We start from the raw sequence: 22,392 nt of genomic DNA on the forward strand, positions 1-22,392 counted from the left end.
ACTACTTGAGAGAACTTGTTAGTGAATGAAGGTTGAGATTGAAATATTGTAGAAGTGAAGACTAAGTTGTTGATTTGTTGACTAAGAAGGTCACAGTTGAAGTGTTCAAATAGTTGAAGATGAACATGAACGTGGAAGACTTAGAACACTTGAATTAAGGTGGTATGTTAAGAGTTTTTTGATGATTCAAATTGATGTAATTGATTAACACGAATGTGTAATCGGTTACAGACATCAAATAAGCTGAAAAAATTTATTTTTAGAGTTGATGTAACCTTCAAGGATTCAAAACCCGTATCATTAAATCTTTTTCTCATGAAGAAATTCTAAATTGCTTTAGAGATCTTTTAATTTAATTAAAGTTTCACTTTGTAGATACAAAACATCATTTATCTTTTTATAAACGACAACAGGGTTCCACGTGTAGTGATTTTTTCGTACATAACAGTGAGAAAGTTGTCTTCATATTTTGGCCATCTTTTAAAATTTAACTTGTTTGTCTTTTGCGTTGAAACTCTGGTGCGATTATGGGTTCTATTAAAATGAAATCAGATTGTTATCTGCTTTTAAAGAAGGAAATTTCTTTACCCACCTCCTAACCTTCCTGGTCACCTCTGGTGAATTTACAAAAATACCCCTTGTTTCGGAAGTTCATTTCCGAAAACGTACTTTTATTGAAAAAAAAAGTGTTTTCGGAAATGCATCTCCGAAAAGGTGAATATTTTAATGAAAAATATTGATTTCGGAGATGCATCTCCGAAATAAAGTTGTTTTTCAGAAAATTGGTGTATTCGGAAGTGCATCTCCGAATTCACCCCCCCCTTGGAGGAATTCGGAAATGCACTTCCGAAATAAGGTCTGGACAGAAGAAAAATAACAAACAAGAACGATTCGCTTTATTTAATCGGATGAAGATTACATCGATCACATTACATAAGATTAAAGTTACATATTGTTAAACACGGGTAGGTGAGGATGAGTCAACATTTTGATAACGTCGGCCCCCGATCTTTGAACTCAACATCACTGAACCAAACCCAACCCTTGTTCACCTACCTCCTCCTTTTCATATTCCCGGTAATTACACTTTCTTTACTTTTACTGTTTTTTGTTCTTACATTCCACTCACACTACTCTCATGATCATGAAACCCTCACATTACTCTCATGATCATGAAACCCTAATGGAAAAATACACCTAATTTAGGGTTTGTTTTGATTATTCATCCAATGTTTTTACCAAGAGGTGTAGAAATTGTTGCCCTTTTGTTAACACAGCTGTTATCATTTAAACATGTTGTAAAATATCTTGTAGGATACTGTATGAGTACAGTTAATGAGTACTAGTACATTCATATATATGAAGCGTGCTTTAGTCAAGTTTAACCCGATTGACTCTCATATGAGTGGGAATTTGAAAAGTCCCGATCCTGATGATAAAAGAATGAGGTTGGAAAGACGATGGAGGAGACGCTACAATAGGTTAGAAAGTCTTGATCCTCTAGAAATCCATACCACATTGTAACTTACCAACATAATAAACAACAACAAAAACTATACACTTAAAGTTCAAAAAACTTATGAGCAAACTATACTTACATCATAGTGGTGTAGATCCTTATCAGCCACTCGCAACTGAAAATGATTAGCACGAACTTGAATTTTCCTTCCCAATTGACCGTAACCAGGTCGGTTAGGGAACCTAACCGCCTTCTGAGACGACGGAGCCGACTCTAGAGTAGCTTTCTGTTTAACTTCGGCAGTCAGGCTCTCGATGGAAATCGGAGCCGAACTCAAGGAAGCAACCGGCGCAGCAACAGATGGAGTAACAACTGGCGTTGCAACAGATAGAACAAACGGCGCTGCAACAGGTGGACGAACAACCGGAGCTGCAACATATGGAGGAAAAATGGGTGAGAGAGCAGGCTTTTAAGTAGGAAGAAAAGGCACTTCGAAATTTCAAATCAGGTTGATTACAACTCGTTCTGCATTTACTATCATTTAAGAGACTTCCCAATTTACTATCAATGCGATTACAATTTTTGTCCTGTAATGGTGAATAATTAAGAGACGAAAAATGGTTTGATTTTAATGGAAGTTTTGGAGAGGGTTTGGGTTTGTTTTGGAGAAAAATGATGAAATAGTGGAGGGAAAATGGTATATGAACACTTTTCCGAAAGGTTACCTGATTGTAAATTTTTTGAATTTTCATGCATTTCGGAAATGCATCTCCGAAAAACACCAATTTTTTGGTGTTTTCGGAAATGCATTTCCGAAGTCTAATAAAATCTATAAAAAAAATTACTTCGGAGATGCATCTCCGAAGCAGGGGTAAGTTGGAGATTTCGCTGGGGGTGACCCCCATAGGGAGGTGGGTAAAAAAAAAACCTTAAAGAAATCCAAAATAAGGCTATTTTAAAAATTTTGTACTAAAAATTACGATAATGTCAACCTTGTTATTGTTTAGAAAGGTAAATGACTTTTTTTAATTATTTAAAACTTTCGAAGTTAGAGGCAATTTATGAAATTTTGTCTTGAAAAAACGTCAAACTCAATTTTTCCATTGAAAAAAAAAAAAACCTTATTTAAAACTTTTAAAATATTTAGAAAGATAAATGACCTTTGAATTTTTATTTTATAAAAAAATTATATTAGAATAAAGTTAAATAATATCTAATATAATTTTTCCTTTGAGAAACATAGACTAAAAAATCTTGCATTGGCATCAAAAGTTAATACCTAACTGAATGCACCACCAAAATATGAAGAATTAAGCTTGGTGCCTTACACGTCAGATTGCAAGATGTGTGGCTCTAGTTTTATAGTATTTGGTCCATTTTAAGGAATATATATATAGATATGCATGCTCTATGTTTTGTCTTTTTATTTTCCATTTTTCACCTTTCAAGGTTCACAAGAGCCGTTCAAAAATTGTTTTTTCTAATTTTAGAGTTAGAAATGTGTTTTATTCAACTATTCAAATTCTAGATTCCAAACATCTGTTTTGCCTTTTTTTTTTTAATAATTTTTATAATATTATATAATTTTGTGAAAAATAATTTAAAAAAAAACAAATTTTTTACTAAAATTTTAAATAAAAATTTGATTTGAATAATTATTCTTAAAATTTTATTTTAGATATTTTATTTTTATTTTAAAAAATTGAATATCAAAATTTTAAAGTGGACTATCTCAAAATTCATTCGAACGCATCATGTATATTAGACGGCTTTCAAAATCGCAACATTTTGTTCAAATTTATTTGAAAATGAAGTGTTTTATACCAAAGACATCAATCAGAGTGGACGACACATTTCACAAAAGCGGTTGAAACTTGGCTGGATCACATTCTGGAAATGATGGAAGAGTTCACCAAGTTAAGTAAGATTGAAAAATAATCAATAAGAAAAACTCAAAGACCACGCCATTCATAGAAATAAATTTAAGTGATAGACACATAATTTAGTGAATTTTAGTTTTTATCTAACTATGTATTTAGATGCTGACTCATTTTTATATGTATTGTTGACATTGATGTAATCTAGCTACAATTTAATGCATATGTAATGTACATTCAACATTAATTGTATAATGATTGAGGTTAATTTTAAAATTTTTTGTTTTAACATGTTAACAACTTTGTCCCTGCATAAAACAGGTTATGTATGAACAGTGGATCAATAATAGGTTATGTATGAACATTGGGTCAATGGAGCATATCTGGAGATGCACTTCAGAATTAACCCTATTTTATTTGCAAAAATTATCAAACAAGAGATATTTCGAAAATGCATTTCCGTAGAAACTCTTATTTTGAAAAAAAATAGTATGAGTCTAAAAATGCATATGTAGGATAGCCTCTGAGACATTGAGACATTATAGGGTTTCTAATGTCCATAATGACCTAAAACTTATATAAATATGTGGTCTCTGATCTCATATATTGGCATGTCGCATTTGTCTACTTCAGTGACCTGAAGCCCTGACTTGAATTTAGGGTCACAAAATATTTTTCTTGTAGATCTAAAATTCATGTTGGATAATCTCCTACAATACTCAGATAATCGAAGAGTTGCGAAGTTCGGATACTGTTCACTCTCAATTGACAACGAAGAAAATATTCAACTCAACAAGTTTGAGCTAAAGACGGAGAAGATTTAAAGATAATGTGGAGTACATTTCACCATTACGAAAGAAATATTCTAACTAAAGTGGATGCGACAAATGCAAGATTGACCAAAGATATTCTAATAATTTTGCAATGTTTTGAAGAAATATAATGTTAAATTTATGTTAACGATTGTCTATTTAATACATACTTTGATGATAATTTATGTTTTTCTTCAACTTTATACGTCTGTTACTGGTTTGTGAATTAAGTTAACAGAGTGTATTTCGAATATGCATCTCTGTAAAATTCATTGAGTTTTGAATTTAAAATTATTACGAAGATACACCTCTAAATTAATCCTAATATAGATACGGGGATCCTTCTCCGGATAATTTTTAGGCAACATGAGATGTCTCAGTCAAAAAAGCGTTGGGAGTGTTTAATATGAATACATCCGGAGATGTATTTAATATGAATATATTCGGAGATGTATTTCCATAATGTGAAGGTATTTGTAATTTTTCACCGGAGTGAACTTTCACACAAAGTAATGCACATTTTTTATGCTGTTATAGACCAAAAAGCCCATAATTCTGAGTACTAGTGCGTCTCTGCAGGAGAACTTATTATTATTCTTTAATTACTGGCGTTTCTCTCCAGGAGAACTTGTCATTCCACTTCATGATCATCTCACTGCCAAAAAATACCTTGTTAATTGGCATGCAATGAACCTAGAGCAGTGTAATGGAAAAAAGAGAGATGAAGATATAATACACACAAGCATCATGCAACCAACATGTGTTGGTCTTAGCAAAACAATACGAATGTGGTCCATAAAAATTTGAAGTTTGAACTTTAAAAAACAATGTGATTGGAAAAAGAGACTACTAAAAATCTCAGTCAAATCCTCAAATAGAAACTAGTCATTCTCATCGTAAATCACCTGAATCTCGCCCAGTTTTGGAAGACTCCTGTAAATTTCTCCCCAACCATAATGTGCTGAAAAAAAATGTCAACATTTATATTCATCCAGAGTACCATGGCTAATATATATACTTCACATACCGACGATGTTTTAACAACTATTATTCCTACTATGGAAATTCTTACTCTCGTTATTACATGGTCAATATAAATAATGCAGATATACATACACTCTTGCTCAGACAACCTCCTATCATCAGAACTGACCTTTTCTAAGCACAAATAAAAATCTATATATCTGATACAACTAAATTAGACAAGAGAAACTTGATAAATAAAAGCAATTGGATGCATTTCTTTTGCCTGGCATACTCATGCCAATGTCGCAAAACTGCTGCCCAGCTTCCTTTATAAAATCAAGGAGTAGAGCGGTCTGCTTCACATGAAGCATACGTAATATTGAAAAGCAGGAAATTGCACGGCCAGTGGTAGTCAGAACTGCCTTGATTCCCAGACAATATTGATTCTCATGTGTTGCGCTGATAATTTTGGCAGAAGATAATTCCAATGAGCAAAATTGGTATATTTCAAATATTCCAGGTGTAACCTCAAAACGGAGATTGACACAGGGGGCAAGATGATTTGTGAGATGTTGAAAACCATTTATAAAGGCAAGCAGAATGAAATTTGTGTTTGCAAGTCTTGCAAGCAAGGCGAGGAACACTGTGGTTTGTAGTGTGGATGACGCTGTAACAGATTGGACACTCCTCAACACCTTCAAATTCTTTATCAAAATTGTGCTTCCAAATTCCAATAGCTTCAGCTAAAGCACCATTCTGCAGGAACAGAAAAAAAAGTTGTCGACTTTTTCAGGAACCTGACATTAGTATTTTATTTTTACTATATTTAACAAAATAAGAACATGGCGTTCAGCAACAAGAAAAAATAGTCATTAACAGAAGATTTTTTCACAGAGCTGTTCTACATGAGTCAACTATTCACTAGATACAGAAAAGTGTATTATATATCAGAAGTTTTAACTCGAAACAGCTTTGTGAACTTCTAGCCATTGGACAAAAAGAGAGCGCAGCAAAAGCTAACGGCAAAATATAACATCAAACTATAACAAGTTACCTGATTACGAACAAATAGCATCATTGACATCAACCATTTCCTTTGCTTGATCTCACTAATTCCTAGGCTCCTAGTGCAATCAACATCGACGGGCCTTAGTGGATAAGATGCAGGGAGACGGATGACTAGATCCATTCCTGTTTCATCCTTAGTGTAAGTAGCAACAACCTCATTTGCTGATTTGCTTACACTAACTGAGAAATTTTCATCACGAAAGTTGGCTTTCTTAATCTGCATTGGAGACAATATAGACATCCATGTCAGAACTGGACTATGACTAAATCTATTGCATGCTAAACAAATAAAGCTTTTTCCACACTGAGGATAATCACATGGATTAAATATTGTCAACTGTTTGAGCTAAAGCCAAGTCTTACAAGTCCTTTTCAATAATTGCATGTTGTTCAAACTAAAAACAGATTCTCTAACAATGACAATGATTGTCAGTAATTTACGGCACAAAATCAGGTTGGCAGTTTAAGAAACAATAAATGAAAACAAATTTTCAGATATCCAGCTCATTCACAGTCCTTGCGAATGGCGCAGTTGATGCAAGGCATTAAATAATAGTATGCTACATGAGCACAGAAAACAAATTAATTAATTAATAAATATACATAGAAATCAGTTTGAAAGTAGACTCAGGGAACTGCTTCAATCGATGTCAAGAATATGCAAAATTTGCATTTATCACAATATAACATGGCATGGGCAATTTTAAAAAAAAAATTATAAAAAACATGGTATGGGCAGTTTGGCAGTAGTGACCAGACCACTGTACTAAAATGTTTCATTAATTTCTTCTTTTTCTCAGTTCCCTCTCCCCTTCACCAAATATGTAATGAGTAAATTGTGCAACTTAACAGAACCAGACAGTTTAACAAAAAAAAATGAACTGTTTTACGCGACCATGAAACTACACCATACCTGGCTTAATTCATTTGCAATAAGGGGAGGGCTGCAGCAAGTCCTTGTAAAGGATTCAATGGCAGTTGATGTGTTACGATCGCGCAAATCATTAAACCAGCCACGGACATAAGCAGGAAGAACATGAAGCATCAAGCCATATATTGCTCCAGCAAGTGATGAAATTTTCTCCGACTCAATAGGCCAAAGAGATTCCACAGAGAACAAAAGTGAACCAGTGTTGGTGGCTTTGGTTGCAGCACTTGCCGGTTTTGATAAGCCACCAGAAAGCTCTGCATCTTTCTTCTTCAAACTCTGAATCGTGGAAATCTCTACAGGAATATGCTGAAAAAGGCAATCTAAAATAACTGGAGTAGCAGAATCTTGAATGTACTGGATCAGTCTCTCCCTGTCAGATGATGATGAAGGCAAGGACCATAGATGTGATATCAACAAAGACCAAGCCAGGAAGAGATTTACCTGCAAATTGCAATAGATTTTTTTTTACCAATAGTTCTCCAATAGAAAGATAAAGTAAGTAAATAAACATAAAAATACTTGCCATATTGGTAGGAAATCTTTTCATTAACTAGTTAGTCGTTAGTCGGTTAGTTTTTGGGGTTAGATGAGAGGCTCTAAATAATAGAAGGATGGATTAGAGTGTCTTTGGTTTTTCAAGGAAATTAGAGCACAAAAGAATCAGGTCTTTCGTTAAATTAGTATCAGTTATATTTCCTTACAAAACCAAAGATTTCTAATCCCTCTTATTATTCATAGCCTCTCATATCACGCTTCTAACTATAATTGACTTACTAACTGGCTTATAGTAACTAACTAGGATAATCTATCATAAATAGCATATAGTTCAACTATGTTTCCAAAAAAAGTATTCTTACTCGTTGATGCGCAAGTAAGTCCATTTCAAGAACCTCATAAGGTGCCCTTTCGACCATGTAAGATATTTCTTCTTTTAAACGGACCTTTTCTTCTATTGACGTGTCAAAACGGCTGGAATCCTGGTCACTAGTAGCATTTATGTCTGAGTTGCAAGCACTATCTTCAACGACAGCCGTGCTTAAAACAGGCTCATTTGAAAGAACAAAATAGGCAGCGAACTGCAACAAAGGAATTGGCTTGGAAGTAAAAAGTATAGCATACAATGAACTAATAGACCCTTTGCTTAGTCCCCAAAATGCAATTGATTTCACTGATCTATCTCTAGCCTGTGAAGAGGAATCAAGGACAGCACAAGCAACAAATTCCCAAAAAGATGCATATGTAACCCTTGACGACGCAATAACTGGCGCAGCTTCTTTGAAGTATGCATTTGCAATAGCCTCAGATATGCCAGTACAAAATAGTAAGCGTAGTATACCTTCTACAATCCGATCTTTAGCAGAGTCCAACTTTTCTGTTCTCATTGTATTTGAATTATCTGTGTCTTCAGTTTGTTGATGTTTACAATGCTTAAGAAAAAGTGAAAATGATAAAAGGGCATTTTCAGAAATCTTTATGGGAAAAGGATCTGAAATCAAAATAATTTTTTCAATTTTTTTACACATTTCATCCAAATTATCAGATGAATTATCAACTAAACCATTTACATTTTCGGTTACATCCTCCATCATAACAACTACTGATTGAATCCAACACCTTAGGTTAGACAACAGAAACTCCCAATCTTCTTCATTAAAATCATTCCAGCAATAACCTACTGAAACAGCCATAAGTTTTGATAGCAGCATCTGCACAACTGGAAGCTGGTTGGTCATTGCAGATACTCCAGTAACAAGCCTCTGCTTCAGGAATAATTTATATAAAAGTTTCCTCTCATCAGGGCTGATACTTCTCGCTGGCTTTAATGCTTGTGGACCACCCATTGTGCTGAAAGGATAACAGGCAATTACCAACTGAAGCCAACCTTCCATATCTACAAGAATCATGAGCAATTTTATTAATACCATCCAGTATTCACAATTGATGGCAAAAGAAGTTTTTGAATAAAAATTAGATTGAAAAAATATTTTTAAGCGAAACAAACTATTTGCACTGTTGCAAATAAACACAGGCCATAAATGCAGTCACACAATGCATAATTTTGGTTAACCTTCTATACCTGCAAACAAAATATATCAATTCAGGACTCTGATAAATTAGCATGTAGTATTCCATTTACAAGAAATAAGAATTTACCTTGTTCTGCTGTCCATGTGACCAAAGGTGGAAGCTTTAGAGCCCTCTCAAGCCAGTCTATCATGGTGTTTTGCACAAATCTTTCATCTAAAGAACAAGGTTGAACCCCTTTACCGGGCTCCACATATCCATAAAATGGTTCTAGAAGTACACTCATAAGCAAAGGAAGAATCTTAAGACAATTCGTATTTACTTCTTCACCAAGAAATAGTTTATTCACAAGAAGTTCAATAAGATATGATGCCTTCTTAGTCCCCCATATGTTCTCTTTGAACAAAGTAGACAGAAAGGAAACAAGCGCTCTTAAGAATGGTTCTTCAATTCCTTCCATCTCATCAGCTGGAATCGGCCACATACTCACAGAACTCTTTGTACTATCACCTCCATATATAAGAGATCTGTCGAGCAAGATGCTCAATATGTTATCTAACAGGCTTTCCTGGGGAGAATCACTTCTTTTGGCATATGCACTCAGTGAAGGTAAGAAAGAAGACATAGCACTGTTTTCTGGCCATCTCCATGTGCACAGTATTTCAGCAGCTAGCCATGCAGATGATGCAATCCCTTGACTTCTTTCAAGCATAGACAAATTAGGCATTGCACAACCAGCAATAACTCTATCTATTCCTATTTTTTGGATTAACTTGTCAATTACTGCTACAAATTTCTGGTGTCCTGGAGCCTGCAGGCGGCAAAAACTAGAGATTAAAAGTACTACCTTATTTTCTTTATATATTAGGCAGAATCGTCAACTACAACTTACATGTCCAAACTACATATTTCATATAAGCAATTCATGACTAACTTCATCTGTAACATGCTATCTGATATTGGATAAAGCATTAAAAATTTAAAATGTAGATTGTCTGGCTGGTAAAGCCTACCATAGCTCACTCACTTAACAATACTAACATTGATATCCCAATATAAATAGCAACAGAGACCAACACAACATACTTTCCATACTATCATGTAAACAAAAGTGCTTATTACAACAAAAAAATCTATTAAATAGAGACAAATTACCAAATGTGTGAATACCTTTGTTGAGTTGAAATTTTGCACTACAAACACAGGCCATCTTTCATCTCTGCTCAGCAACTGATGTAGAAGATTCTGTTTATCATTTTCATCCAAACAGACATGTTCCAGAATTTCAAGAACCCATGTACAGCATAATGATGTGATTTTGTCATTAACATATTTATCTTCAACAAATATTGCAGACTTGACTGACTGAACTAAGATATTCAACAGCCTCCTGCGGTTATCTATGCATAAGCTTTTTAGAAAGTGCACATTTATCTTGTTATGGAAAGCACGTGCATATTCTCCAAATGACAGTCTGGCTTTGGCTCTGCTCATTGATTCGTCATCAAGTGAATAGTCCAAAGCTTTACTTAAATTGCACTCCCACTCAATGACAAAGATTGCTGATAAAATTCCTGATACAATTCCACCTTCCCCATCCAGTGTGTTCAGGCAAAAGAAACTACCATCAAGTATATCAAGAGAGAACTTTGCCTTCTCAACAATGTTAAGAGAACTATCATGTTCTACACAGATTTTTGCATCATTGCTTAACATAGAAGCTGCATCTTGAGCCCAAGAAAAAGACGAATCCTGTATAAAACTGACTAACCTCCTTAGAATCTCCTCATAGATGAGGATCAATGCATTCCTTGACAGAAAAGGCATAGATTTTCCATCTGATGAACCACCAAGAAGAGAGCTGCATGTAAAAAGTGTAAGATCAGAGTTAAGAGCACTCCAGCCAATTAATCTTAAATTTCTCTAGATTGGGTTCAACACAAAATTAAGTACATGATATATACAACTTCAGAAAGTGATCTCTTTCAACAGCTAAAATATGCCTTTATTTAATAACACTTGGCAGTTTCAGAATTGATCATGATATGGCTTTCAAACACAAAGCATAGGTTGTGACAGCAGAAAAAACCCAAAAAAAAAAAAAAACTACAGACCCGTCACGCTCATATATGAGAAGTTAGGGCTTTCTAACAGATCAAAAAAACTGCATTCGGCCAAAACAACCCCAAAGCAGAATGAAATTTCCTTATAGTACAACAATGTGTGTGTAAGTTGTTAACAAGCTTTCCATTTGTAGTTGACTTTTTAATTTTTTATTTTCTTGTTGTATGACTATATCCATATTCAATTTTTAAACTGTCCCAAGCAAGGCATGGGGACTGAAGACTAACTTATGTGTGAAGACAACTGAAATTAAATTTAGAAACAACACAAAGTATAAGACATTCAGTTTTCAACCCGTGAATTCAAAGTATAAGACATTTTCTGCATGATGCCTCTGAAAAATCTGTTTTGACATACCACATAAACTGCACATGAGAAGCGCTATATGGAGGCAGAGAATGAGAAGCAGCAGTAGCGTATGATTCCAGACATTCATGATACCAATCTTCAGCATTAGTGCCTGGTCTATAACTGGAACCATCTTTCGCCTTCCTCTTCATACTCTCATCCCTTGCTTTTTCCAGGAGCGTGGCCAACATTGCTGCTTGGTCAGAGTTTATCAAACCTGCCGAGGATCCAGAATAACTTTGGCTAAGCACATAATTGACAATGAAAGACCATTGTTCTGAGAAATGCTCGTCATCCAGCAAGGTCAACAACAAATCAAAACGAGCATTAGTAGAGCAACTATTTGGCTGCAGACACCAAGGGACAAAAGTATTCTTGAAGATTTGCAGAAAATCTTCAGATTCCGATAATTCATCCCCACCATATAAAAGCGGACTAGTACCGTGCCCTCTTTTCTGATTAAAAACTTCTTGGACCATTTTCTGTGGTCCAAATATAGAAACAGCGACAGATAGAAGTTTCACAGTATCTGGTGAATCCTGATATTCAAAAACAGGGTGAGTAAGGAAGAGTTCGGTAGAGGACATCCAAATATTTATTCTTTTAAAATAGTCATCCAAATAATACCAAATTAAAAATAAGTAAATAACTACCATAAACCTATGCAACATTAATCCCTTTTTTATTAACAGGCTAAATCAACAACAGAGTTGACATGATAAGTAATTCCCTCAAATTGATGACCTATTTATTTATACTCTAATTATGCATACAATCAGTATCTTCTTAAAGACCAAAAAAGCTGTTATCGTTTTGTACACCACCCATTTTAAGATGTTGTTAAATGTGTATGATAAAAAACCTAAAACATAATCCTCAAGTGTGAAAAAGAGACTGATTCAGTGATTCTACAACAACCAAACCATTTCCCACTGTGCATAATTAAGATCTAAATGGGTAAACTAGAACATAATAATAATGTGCAAGTAGGAACAGGAACTCTAAATTGACTTGAATGAATGTATTGAAGAATATACTCCATAATTCAGATGTCAATACCAAAATTTTCATGATCAACCCAAATATTTAATATCAGTGTATCATATAAATAAATTAAAAAAACAGAATGGCAAACAAGTTTAAAGTAATATCCACTTACAGAAGACCTAATGATTGAGAAAGACTTCGCCAACATCGGTCCAACAATATAGACCAAGGGCCAAGTTGCACCTTTCATAACTGCATGTTGCTCCAGCAATAACATGAACGAAATGATTTGTTCAATCATCTCCATGTTGCCTGGTTGCTGAAGAACGCTCGTGCAATTATTTTCAAGTTCCACGGTAAAAACAGATAAAAGATTGATATCTAATATATGAATGCCTAAAAGGATCTCAACAAAGCATTTTCCCAATGCTTGCAAATAGGGCATTGGATATTTCGTACTAAGCATATCGGCTTTCTTGCTATGAGAAATGTCTTTCTCAGATGAATCAGATTCTTTTCCTGTGCTAATTATATCATAACCTTTGGAGCTTCCAGTCGTAAGAAAATCCCTCCATATAAGCTTTGCTAGGATATTATCAACGAGAGTGACTCGGAAATGACTGATTGAGTCCTCTCCATCATTATATCTGGATACAAATAGAAAACAGTTTGGTTATAGAAAGAAAAAAAAAAACATTGAATATTAAGAAGACATATGCATGGAGTAAATGAATCCAAATACACAGAACCATTATCAAAAGGAAAAATGTGTACCTTGAAGCATTTTTTAAGGACCAAAGAAAACACTCTTTGAATGCCTGGAAAAATGCTAGCCTATCTGCTGATAGAGAAATTTTCCTTCCCACCCACAAGCTTTTGAAAAATTCAAGAAAAAACTTATCCCCCCCAACAGCTTTAGGAGGCATGTTGTCTAAAAATAAAACCAAAGCTGGGTATGAGACCTTTTGGGAACCGAAGCACCCATTCCTAAGAAAATTCCAAAAAGGATTCAGAATGCTTTTCTGAACATTTAAGGAACTCCAACCTCCTGGGAACCTTCTAGAAAAAAGTAATATTACATCCCACATTGAGGGATGACATGTTGGATCCTTCTCATTGAAAGCACCGAGAATAGCTCCCGCAAGACTTTTTATATTTCCTTCAGTAATGGCATGTGGCATATTTTTTATGAAGCTCTTCAATACAGTATAGGTAGCAGATCGGACAGTAGCTCTTTTAGACTTCAAGAAATCTAGGAAGTGCTTATGATCTGCTAACAGCTTTTCACCAAAAGAAACAGCAGCCACTCTGGCCTTTGAAGCATGTTTAGATTCACTAGTTATATTCTCCAAAGCAGGTTGTTCTTGTTGTGGGAAAATTAAAACGTCAAGAAGAGAGGCCAGTGCCAGTAATGTTGAAGATATCACCTGTAAGACCAAAATAGAGAGTAAGTTTCATGAAGTAAAAATACATGGTCCAAAATGGAAATTTTGAATATGTCAGTTAAATACATCGTATAACTGAACCATTAAACTGTAACCAAAGAGAAGTCAATCTGGGTTGATGATGGATCATGCAATAGAGCCCAAGAGAGTTTGGGCTATATCTTGAATCAAATCAAATCAACGCTCAAAGGTGTAGAGAGCATAATCATGAAGGAAGACTGGTACTAATGGCAAGCAAAAGGGAGAGGAGTTTGTTATGTTGAATGGCTGTACTATTAAGGGCAATGGAAGGATTGAAATATATAGACATTGAAATTTGGGCTTGGGCTCGATACCACTTAGCTCTGCTAGTTGAAAATGTTACTTACTGTTCTCTCTTTACAAAGTAATTTATGTACTGTTTGACAGTAAATTTCATTGTTATACTGCAGCCAGTGTGAATGAATATTTTGGGTTGTTAATTTGTGGAGAACTCATAACTGAATCTTGTTTAGAGTATTTTTTTTCATTGATTAACAATGATGAATGACTACATTATATAGGATTCTAATCCTGAACACATGTGCCGGTTAGTGCAAGCTGATCTTAACTAACTTGAATCATCCGCACAGGTAAGATGTAACTGACTTTAATCTGATCCTAACAGATCTAACACTACCTCTAATCATGTGCACGTCTGGCATAGTAACTTACTCTTACTAGATGCTGGCTCTACTCTAACATGGGTTCTGCGCTCCATCAACGTAAGAGCCAACAAAACCAGATACTACTTAGCCAAGACAATGGGCAGGTGAGCAAACAGACCATAAACCATTCATATTACTATTTACTTAAAAAAAAAAGTTTAGCCCAAGAGGACTGTTAGAATATCTAGTAACTAAAATAGGCTATGATTAAATATCACATAAATATCTAGTAACTAAAATAGGCTATGATTAAATATCACATAGACCCAACAAGGGAACTGTGTTAACAAGCTTAATACAGTTATAGTAGCTTTAGCTTATGGCAGAGAAGTTCAATGAAAAAAAAGTGTTATTTAACTCACACAAGCATTTGAAGTGTTATTTAATGTTTTAATTATCTTACTTGTGAGTTGTGCTTATGAATTTAAATTTACACAGTATCTCAAGTGATTTAAGATTTTCTATGTCTTAACTAATTTTATTTTATATGCATGAGTTTTAGAATTTTGTATAATCTTATGATTGTGTTGCAATTCCATGATTTAAGATTTTACTTCTCTTTCCCAATTTTATGTAAAATGTCGATTTTAACTACCTTAACTAAACATGAAAGATCTGTTATTTTATATGGACTAAAAACATATTTAACCCTAGGTTAACCATGAAACCCCAAAGCAAGATATCTACCACTATTTTAAAATCCTTGCATACCAATATAAGACATCCTACCATTAAGATTTACCATACAGAACATACTTCCTTGTCAGCTTAAAAGGAGAACCATTGCAAACAAATAAATTCAAGACTTTGATTTACAAGTATATTAAAGTGATTTTCATTATATACCTGTTGGTACATCTCTTCCAACTCATCCACGGCAACAGCTTTGTCAGACAAACTTTGTGGTGTGAGCTTTAGGTTTTCTTCTAAATACACGAATATCTCTGTTGTGCATAAAATCCAAGCATCAAGTCTTTTTTCCTGTGCTGGAAAGATAGCCTAATACAACCAAACCGAAGGATCAAAACATGAATGGATTGCACTGTGACATCTATAATCATTTTAGAGATATTTTGAAAATGACTCAACATATTTCAGGTTAAGTGTATTAATATATACTCCCTCTGTAACAAATTATAAGCAAATTTCACTTTTTAGATTCATTGAATAGTTGATGTATCTGATCTATATATAGACCAGATACATCAATTATTCAATGAATCTAAAAAGTGAAATTTGCTTATAATTTATTATGGAGGGAGTACTTTACTTTTGAATCATAACTAGGGAGTATAAGAAAAACGTTAGTGGAAGAGGCCAAAGAATACAAAGCCATTTTAAAATTTCTATATCACACTGCAGTTTCTAAAACATAAAATTTCTTCCAACGACGTGTTAGGATATAGAATAAAGGGGGGTTTGTTGCAGAAGTAAGTTAGTTATTGATTAGTTAGAGAGTGTAGTGTATAAATAGGAGCACACATGAACCGAGAAGTATCATTATTGAGTATTTTAAACTTATAATGAATAGAACAGTGGCTCTGTTGTAGAAGGGGGGACGAGCCTACCCTAGGAAAATTTTCTCGCTTATTGGTTCTTATTTTTTTAATAGAAGTGTTCTTACTATTCATTCTAAATCCTGGTTTCTTAACACAATGTCAGGATTCTGTTGTAATTTTCAGCATGCAAATTTTGAGCATGTGCTTTAAGCACACATAGATCTGCATGGGGAAAACATGCATAATCCTTCAATACAGATTATTCACGATAATGACCTAAATGTAAATAATTAGAGGGTTTTATTGAAGTGGCTCAGGGCAACTACTTATTGGTTCAAAAGTTTGTATTTGCACTGAAATATATCAAATACCAAAGAAAATAAATTCTACAGATGGTTCATCCATATGAAAGATCTCAAGATTACGAATTGGATAGAAACATGTAGCCGACCCCTCTTAGAGAGATAAGGCTTGGTTGTTGTTGTTTTGTTGTAGATGGTTCATCCTTATCCTGATATCACAAACTAACACAATATCTCAAAGGATCCCAGTAAAAGTCAGGCTTGTTTGTGGATCGATATTTGTTAGGATATAAGATAATGAGTAGTTTGTTAGGATATGTGATAGGAGGGGAGCTCGTTAGATCAGAGGAGTTTGTAACAATATAGGATAAGGAGGAGTAAATAAGGAAGTTAGTCAGAGATAAGGAGGAGATAATTAGAGAAGCTAGTTAGAGATATCATGTATAAATAGAAGAATACAATGGATAGAAATCATCATTTGAATAATGTAAAGTTAGTGAATAGATTAGCAACTCCAACGTGAAGGGGAAACCCTTGGAGGAGAAATTTTCTCCTATAATTTATCATATTTCTCAATAAAAGTGTTCTTTTTTGTAATTCAATTCTTGCATTCCTACCAATACTGGACCAGTCTCAGCTTAACATATCACTAGCAGCATAAGCCTAAGAAAGTGGAACTTGAGAATCATTCTGGTTTTAAGTGATAACAGTGAAGAGACTAGCTGTAAATCGATGTATTTATGACTCTTCGAATATATAGTATCCTCTGGTGTTAAACGCGTGAATTCAATCACATGTCTTATCCTTCTCAACACCAACAGTGAATAGAAATTATTTAAAACAGAACTGTATATAAAATTAATATAGCAAACCTGCAAAGACCTTTTTGCTGCCTGAGAAACTTCATAAGCTGGATCAAATTGTGCAAACCACCATGGTCCCATCAAAGTCTTCAAATGTGGAGCTAAATCTCTCCTGAGAAGGGCGTGGGAAGTGAAGTCAACAACAAGTCTCTGACTATGTGAATTAAATTCACTCAATCATAACATAATAAGACTTCAGAAGGACCAGCTTACAGACCAAAAAAACATTTAACCCATAAGTAAATAATATTAATTAAATAAAATAAAGATGCTCAAAACCAATTGAACAGGTACATATTGAAAAAAAAAACTCTTTAATGTATATGTATGTTTGGTAGACTATAATGTCCACGCTTGGTGGAAACTGGGATAAGGCCTTTGTTTATTATTGGGTGGACTGGAATGTGCACACCAATGGCCAAAAGATAGTTGGCTTGTTCATACACTATTTACGCAAGCAACTTCCAAGTTATAACCAATCAGAAAATTGATAGGGAAGAGTTCAAATACAATGATTGGTGAGCATGTTTTGATAGAGAGCCATTCAACCATGGGCATAAATCTGCAAAACTTCCATGGTAGGGAAAGCATGCAATGCATAAATTTATTCATAAAATAAAGCAACAGCAACTTATCAAACTCCCAAGTCTTCAAATACTTCAAACTATAAAGTTAAAAATGCAAGAAAGAAGCGTGAATAAGAGTTCATTAGAATAGGTCCAAGTTCTAACCCAACTGAAGTAACAAGTGTGGTCATGGTATCATGAGTAGCCCGCCTAACATCCCTATTGTAGTCCAGCAACAGCTTTTTATACTCAAACGCCTACACACGAACAAAGTACACAATTAAGTCAATCAAATAAGTATATTAAAAAATTGAGACGAGCATTTATGAACTACTAGACCATTAAGGGGAATAAAACTCTGTAGTTTTAAATGGGGAAAATGAAAATTGCTATTGAAAAGAACAACTTGTTCAACCATTGTCAACACATAGATGTTCCTCGTGTGAAGGGAAAGAGATAGCACATACCCATTGGGGAATAATTGGAACAATTTCTTTTGATGACCTTTGCTGAAGCAGCGTAGATAAAGCTGACAATGCCTTAAGCTGTTAAAAAATTAAATAAAAAATTACAAGGGTAAATAGAAAGCCACTGAGATATAGAAAAGATTTCATCACCAGACAAAATGATTGTAATCATTGATTAACTCGTTGAAACCAAATCAGAATAAAATTAACTGGCTGACAAAATACTAGCAGAAACAGTAAATTTATGGAATCATGACTCATGACAGTCACAGACAAAAAATAAAGAGTAGGAGATCTACCATACTACATTGAGAAGCTCCGCTGTGATGCCCTAGTGATAAATTATATAAATGAAATGTATGGACAAAAAGGGTACAGCTTAGATACAGGCTCATTAGCATGACCAAAAACACTCCTGAGAAAAGAACAGCAATGCAAATCCCACGTGTCGGCAAATCCCACATAATCGCTACAGTTATTATACAAGCTTCACACAAACTCAGCAAACCTCCTTTTTAATTCAGGATCTGGCACCATCATGTCTCAAGAAAATAAATCTTAAAAAATGGCATGGTTCCCTATTCAACTTAACTGTGCATCTATACAACACTCGTCGTCTATGATTACTAATGGTTAAAAGCATGGATTTGCAAAATTAAAGAAGAGTTGAACACAATGTATCAAAAGAGGAATAAATACAAAGCATCATAACTAGTTGCACTTGATCTGGTCTCATCTCATGTACACACCACTTATCAAATTCTCATCGAGATTAATCCAAATTTACCTTAGTAGTGGAATCCTTCCTGCCTAGTCTCTTCAAGTGCACTGCAATTTCACTATCAACATCCTGCATGTGCCAAAAAAACAACAGAACAATACCACACATCAAGCCGAGACAAGAAAAAACTAATAAGGATATATTAACATTCTAACCAGCTCTAACAACTCAACTCAAAGCTTAAAACAATGTTTTGTGGCATAAATTAATCTATTGTAAATTAATCTATTTACTATATGAACACAACAATACCTAATTATGAAAAATAAACTTATGAAAACAAAATTATATACCAATTTGCATTAATTAAATAAGTAACAGATATGGAATCATGAAAACTTACGGCAAAAGGGAGAGAATCCTCAGTAGAAGGAGAAGGATCGAGCCTTGAACTGCCGACAAAACCACCGAATCCGGCGGATACAGCCGCAGCGGAAGAAGGAGCGGATGATAAGAGCGATGCGGCGAGACTGCAAGGGAGAAAAGCAATAAGATGAATGATGATTAGGGATTGAAGAAAGGAGAAGAGAGGATTGTTGTTACCTGCTGCTTGAAGGGCGAGCTTTGCTTCTAGCACCTTCTCCTTTCTGTTTCCCCATTCTTCTTCTTTGATGCGTAGGGAAAGTGCTACGATGTGGCGGTGGTTTGTTGTGTGCGCGCGACTGTGTTAGCAGCTGCGGAGCTTATTCTAGGGAAACACCCGACTTTTCTTCTACTTGCTGAGGACGATTTTTGTATTTGTTTTTTTTAAGTGGCGTTCCTTTGGGTTATTATGACTCGAGAATAAGAATAACTTCAACACATATTCATAAAAGAAAGGGTTTACTCCAAAACAAAACTTTATGAAAAATATTAACTTGTGATTAAATTAAGTATCAAAGTAATATTTTAAGAGAAACTCTTGCTACACACCTATGGGTCTCTTAGGTACCATAAGTACTTTCAATAATGTCTCTTTATTTTCGTAAATATGCATTCAGAAACAATTTTTTTTCCATTTGTGTAAAAACGATCTGTAAATGCATACGGAAAAATTTCGTATGTATACCTACGGAATAATCCAAACACAGAAAACCAGGAAATCGACATTGCAAGAGGGATAAAAACAACATTCATAGATTAAAATCGGCATTACATCGATAATTTCAACAGCAAAATAAATATTACATCTTAATAGCCCGGTGGACGCTTGCACATCTCTAAGATTTGATCGATTGTTCTTTGCACTGTCGCTACGAACTCAAGCGGGATTTTCTCTTCGAAACTGAAATACGTCTGCCACATTGCCAAAACATCATCTCGATTCTTGAGCTCAATGTTGTTGTAAACGACGTTTCCTCGGTTGTCAAATAAAGGTAAACGATACTCGAGCTTCACAATCTTCCGCTTGTCATTGTAAGGTAGGCGGTAGTGAATTTCGTCAATGATAACGTCGATCGAGGTGTACTCGTTGAGTTTGAACGTCCGTCCGGGTGTTCTACCGTCGGAGTATGAGGCACTTGCGACATACCAACGGACGTTGTACTCAAATTGAGACATTTTTGTGTTTGTGTGAAATACAACATTAAAAATCCCAAATTTATAGAAAACCTAAGGTTATGTTTGGAAGTTTGGAGGGGAATTGAGGGGATGGCTTTGAAAAAATAGAAGGATTGAGTGAATATAATTGAATAATTTTGGTTGGGAGGGTTTTAGAGGGTTTGCTTTTATTCATAATATTAAAAACCCACTAATTTGAGAGAACTCAAAATTTGTATTGAATGAGGGCTTTTGAGGGTTTTGGAGGGCTTACATAAATTTTCAAAATATCTTTTACGTTGTTATAGTATTCGAAAAATTAAAAATATAGTAATAATATACACTCTTTTATCATTCTATGCAAAATCATTTTTTTGGAAAATGTCAAATATTTTCCTATATTTTTTTAAAAATTTCGTTTTCAAAAGTCTTCCCCTTCCCTCCAAACTCTCAAACATAGCCTAAGTGAATATGGACCACCCATTTTCTGCCACAGAATGTTCTGTAGGTATATCCTCGGAAGGAAGGAACACAAATATTTTGGTTTCGTAGGTATATCTACGAAAAATACCCATAATTTGCAAATTTTGATCCTTCCGTAGATACATCTACGGAAATTTTTGTGCTAGTTTATTTAGCATAACAGAATTATAAGACCATTTACAATGGGGGTGTTGAATAATTTATTCAATAGTTGAATAGCTACAATGGTGTGTTGAATCATGTGTTTAATGTGATGTGGATTAATTGGTGTTGAATACTTTCAACATGTGACAAAATATTATTGGTTGTTGTGTATGTTTAGATTTTTATTTCATAATAATTATTTAATGTAAATTATTTTTTAGTAAATCAATTTTTTATTTATTTTTATTTTCATCAAAATTCATCATTTTTTTTGTCTATAAATAGAGACTTGTTTCATTTTGAAATTCTGGTATGACAGTCTCAGATGTCAAGCACGATGTTAAGACATCTAGCTGTGCAGATATATTATGCAGGGTATTACAACTGATCTCTTAAAATATCTTCTGACCATGATTAATCTGAGATCATACAAACTACAGAACCATTATAAACATTGCATAGCTGAATTATGCAGAGTCACCTCTGAACTGGTTCTGTTACAGACTGCTTAACAATTGAATACCGGATGTCATCCCTGATGTTGTGACATCGTATAATTAACACAGCAGAAAGTAAATAACACACAGAATTGTTCACCCAGTTCGGTTCAAACAACCTACATCTGGGGGCATACCAAGCCAGGAGAGAAGTCCACTATCAGTAGTATTATTTTCTTACAAACAACCTCAGGTTTGCAGGCAACTGCCACAGTATACCTAATAACTACCCAATGATCCTTCTATCTAAGATACCACACTTAGATACGAGATATCACCATCTCTCTTCCTAGATCAATACTGTACCAGTTATTCTTCAAATAGAAGTTACACTTCCAGCACAATTATCCTAAGACTAAGAGTCGTAATACTCCCACCTTAGAACTATCTTGAAGTTGCTTAAAAGCTTCCTTCAAGAACAATACTCAACTCATACCTAATGGCTTAGAGTGAGAACAATAATTCTCTTACTTAACAGTTTCGAGAATAACAACACATCTCCTGCCTACGGGCTTTGAGATGGACAATGGTGACCTTCCCACAA

The 22,392-nt window shown here is 34.5% G+C and overlaps 1 protein-coding gene and 1 long non-coding RNA gene across 4 annotated transcripts; both read right to left on the reverse strand.

Annotated features, from left to right (window-relative positions):
* Window positions 1-866: 866 nt before the first annotated feature.
* On the reverse strand, window positions 867-2,834 carry LOC131617447 (uncharacterized). Of its 2 annotated transcripts, XR_009288585.1 has the most exons (3): window positions 2,739-2,834; window positions 1,599-1,888; window positions 867-1,429 (listed from the first exon to the last, which is right to left on the reverse strand). It is a non-coding gene; the product is annotated as an uncharacterized LOC131617447 (long non-coding RNA). The 2 variants fall into 2 exon arrangements; XR_009288584.1 differs by lacking the exon at window positions 867-1,429 and having other exon boundaries at window positions 1,479-1,888.
* A 2,276-nt stretch (window positions 2,835-5,110) lies between these two features.
* LOC131620808 (E3 ubiquitin-protein ligase listerin-like) lies at window positions 5,111-19,985 on the reverse strand. 2 transcript variants are annotated; one of them, XM_058891977.1, is made up of 16 exons: window positions 19,750-19,985; window positions 19,550-19,676; window positions 19,213-19,275; window positions 18,426-18,503; window positions 18,124-18,215; window positions 17,402-17,504; window positions 15,575-15,727; window positions 13,372-14,024; window positions 12,770-13,244; window positions 11,620-12,149; window positions 10,309-10,999; window positions 9,268-9,949; window positions 7,971-9,004; window positions 7,096-7,554; window positions 6,169-6,399; window positions 5,111-5,870 (listed from the first exon to the last, which is right to left on the reverse strand). In XM_058891977.1, the coding sequence occupies exons 1-16, from the start codon at window positions 19,803-19,805 to the stop codon at window positions 5,643-5,645; spliced, it is 5,655 nt and encodes a 1,884-aa protein (XP_058747960.1). In that variant the 5' UTR covers window positions 19,806-19,985; the 3' UTR covers window positions 5,111-5,642. The 2 variants fall into 2 exon arrangements, with proteins under 2 accessions (XP_058747960.1, XP_058747961.1); XM_058891978.1 differs by lacking the exons at window positions 18,426-18,503; window positions 19,213-19,275; window positions 19,550-19,676; window positions 19,750-19,985 and having other exon boundaries at window positions 15,575-15,672; window positions 17,412-17,504.
* Between the last annotated feature and the right edge of the window lie 2,407 nt (window positions 19,986-22,392).

This window comes from Vicia villosa, linkage group LG7, assembly GCF_029867415.1.
Source record: "Vicia villosa cultivar HV-30 ecotype Madison, WI linkage group LG7, Vvil1.0, whole genome shotgun sequence".
In the NCBI taxonomy this organism is placed as follows: Eukaryota; Viridiplantae; Streptophyta; class Magnoliopsida; order Fabales; family Fabaceae; genus Vicia; species Vicia villosa.

Bases quoted from the DNA above. Each gene is read 5' to 3' on its own strand.
- LOC131620808 (XM_058891977.1), bottom strand. From the start codon at position 19,805: ATGGGGAAACAGAAAGGAGAAGGTGCTAGAAGCAAAGCTCGCCCTTCA. The intron at 11,000-11,619 runs GTATGTCAAAAC...TTTTACATGCAG, and splicing joins TCTCATGTGCAGTTTATGTG to CTCTCTTCTTGGTGGTTCAT. The intron at 9,005-9,267 runs GTAAATTCTTAT...TGATTCTTGTAG, and splicing joins CACATGGACAGCAGAACAAG to ATATGGAAGGTTGGCTTCAG.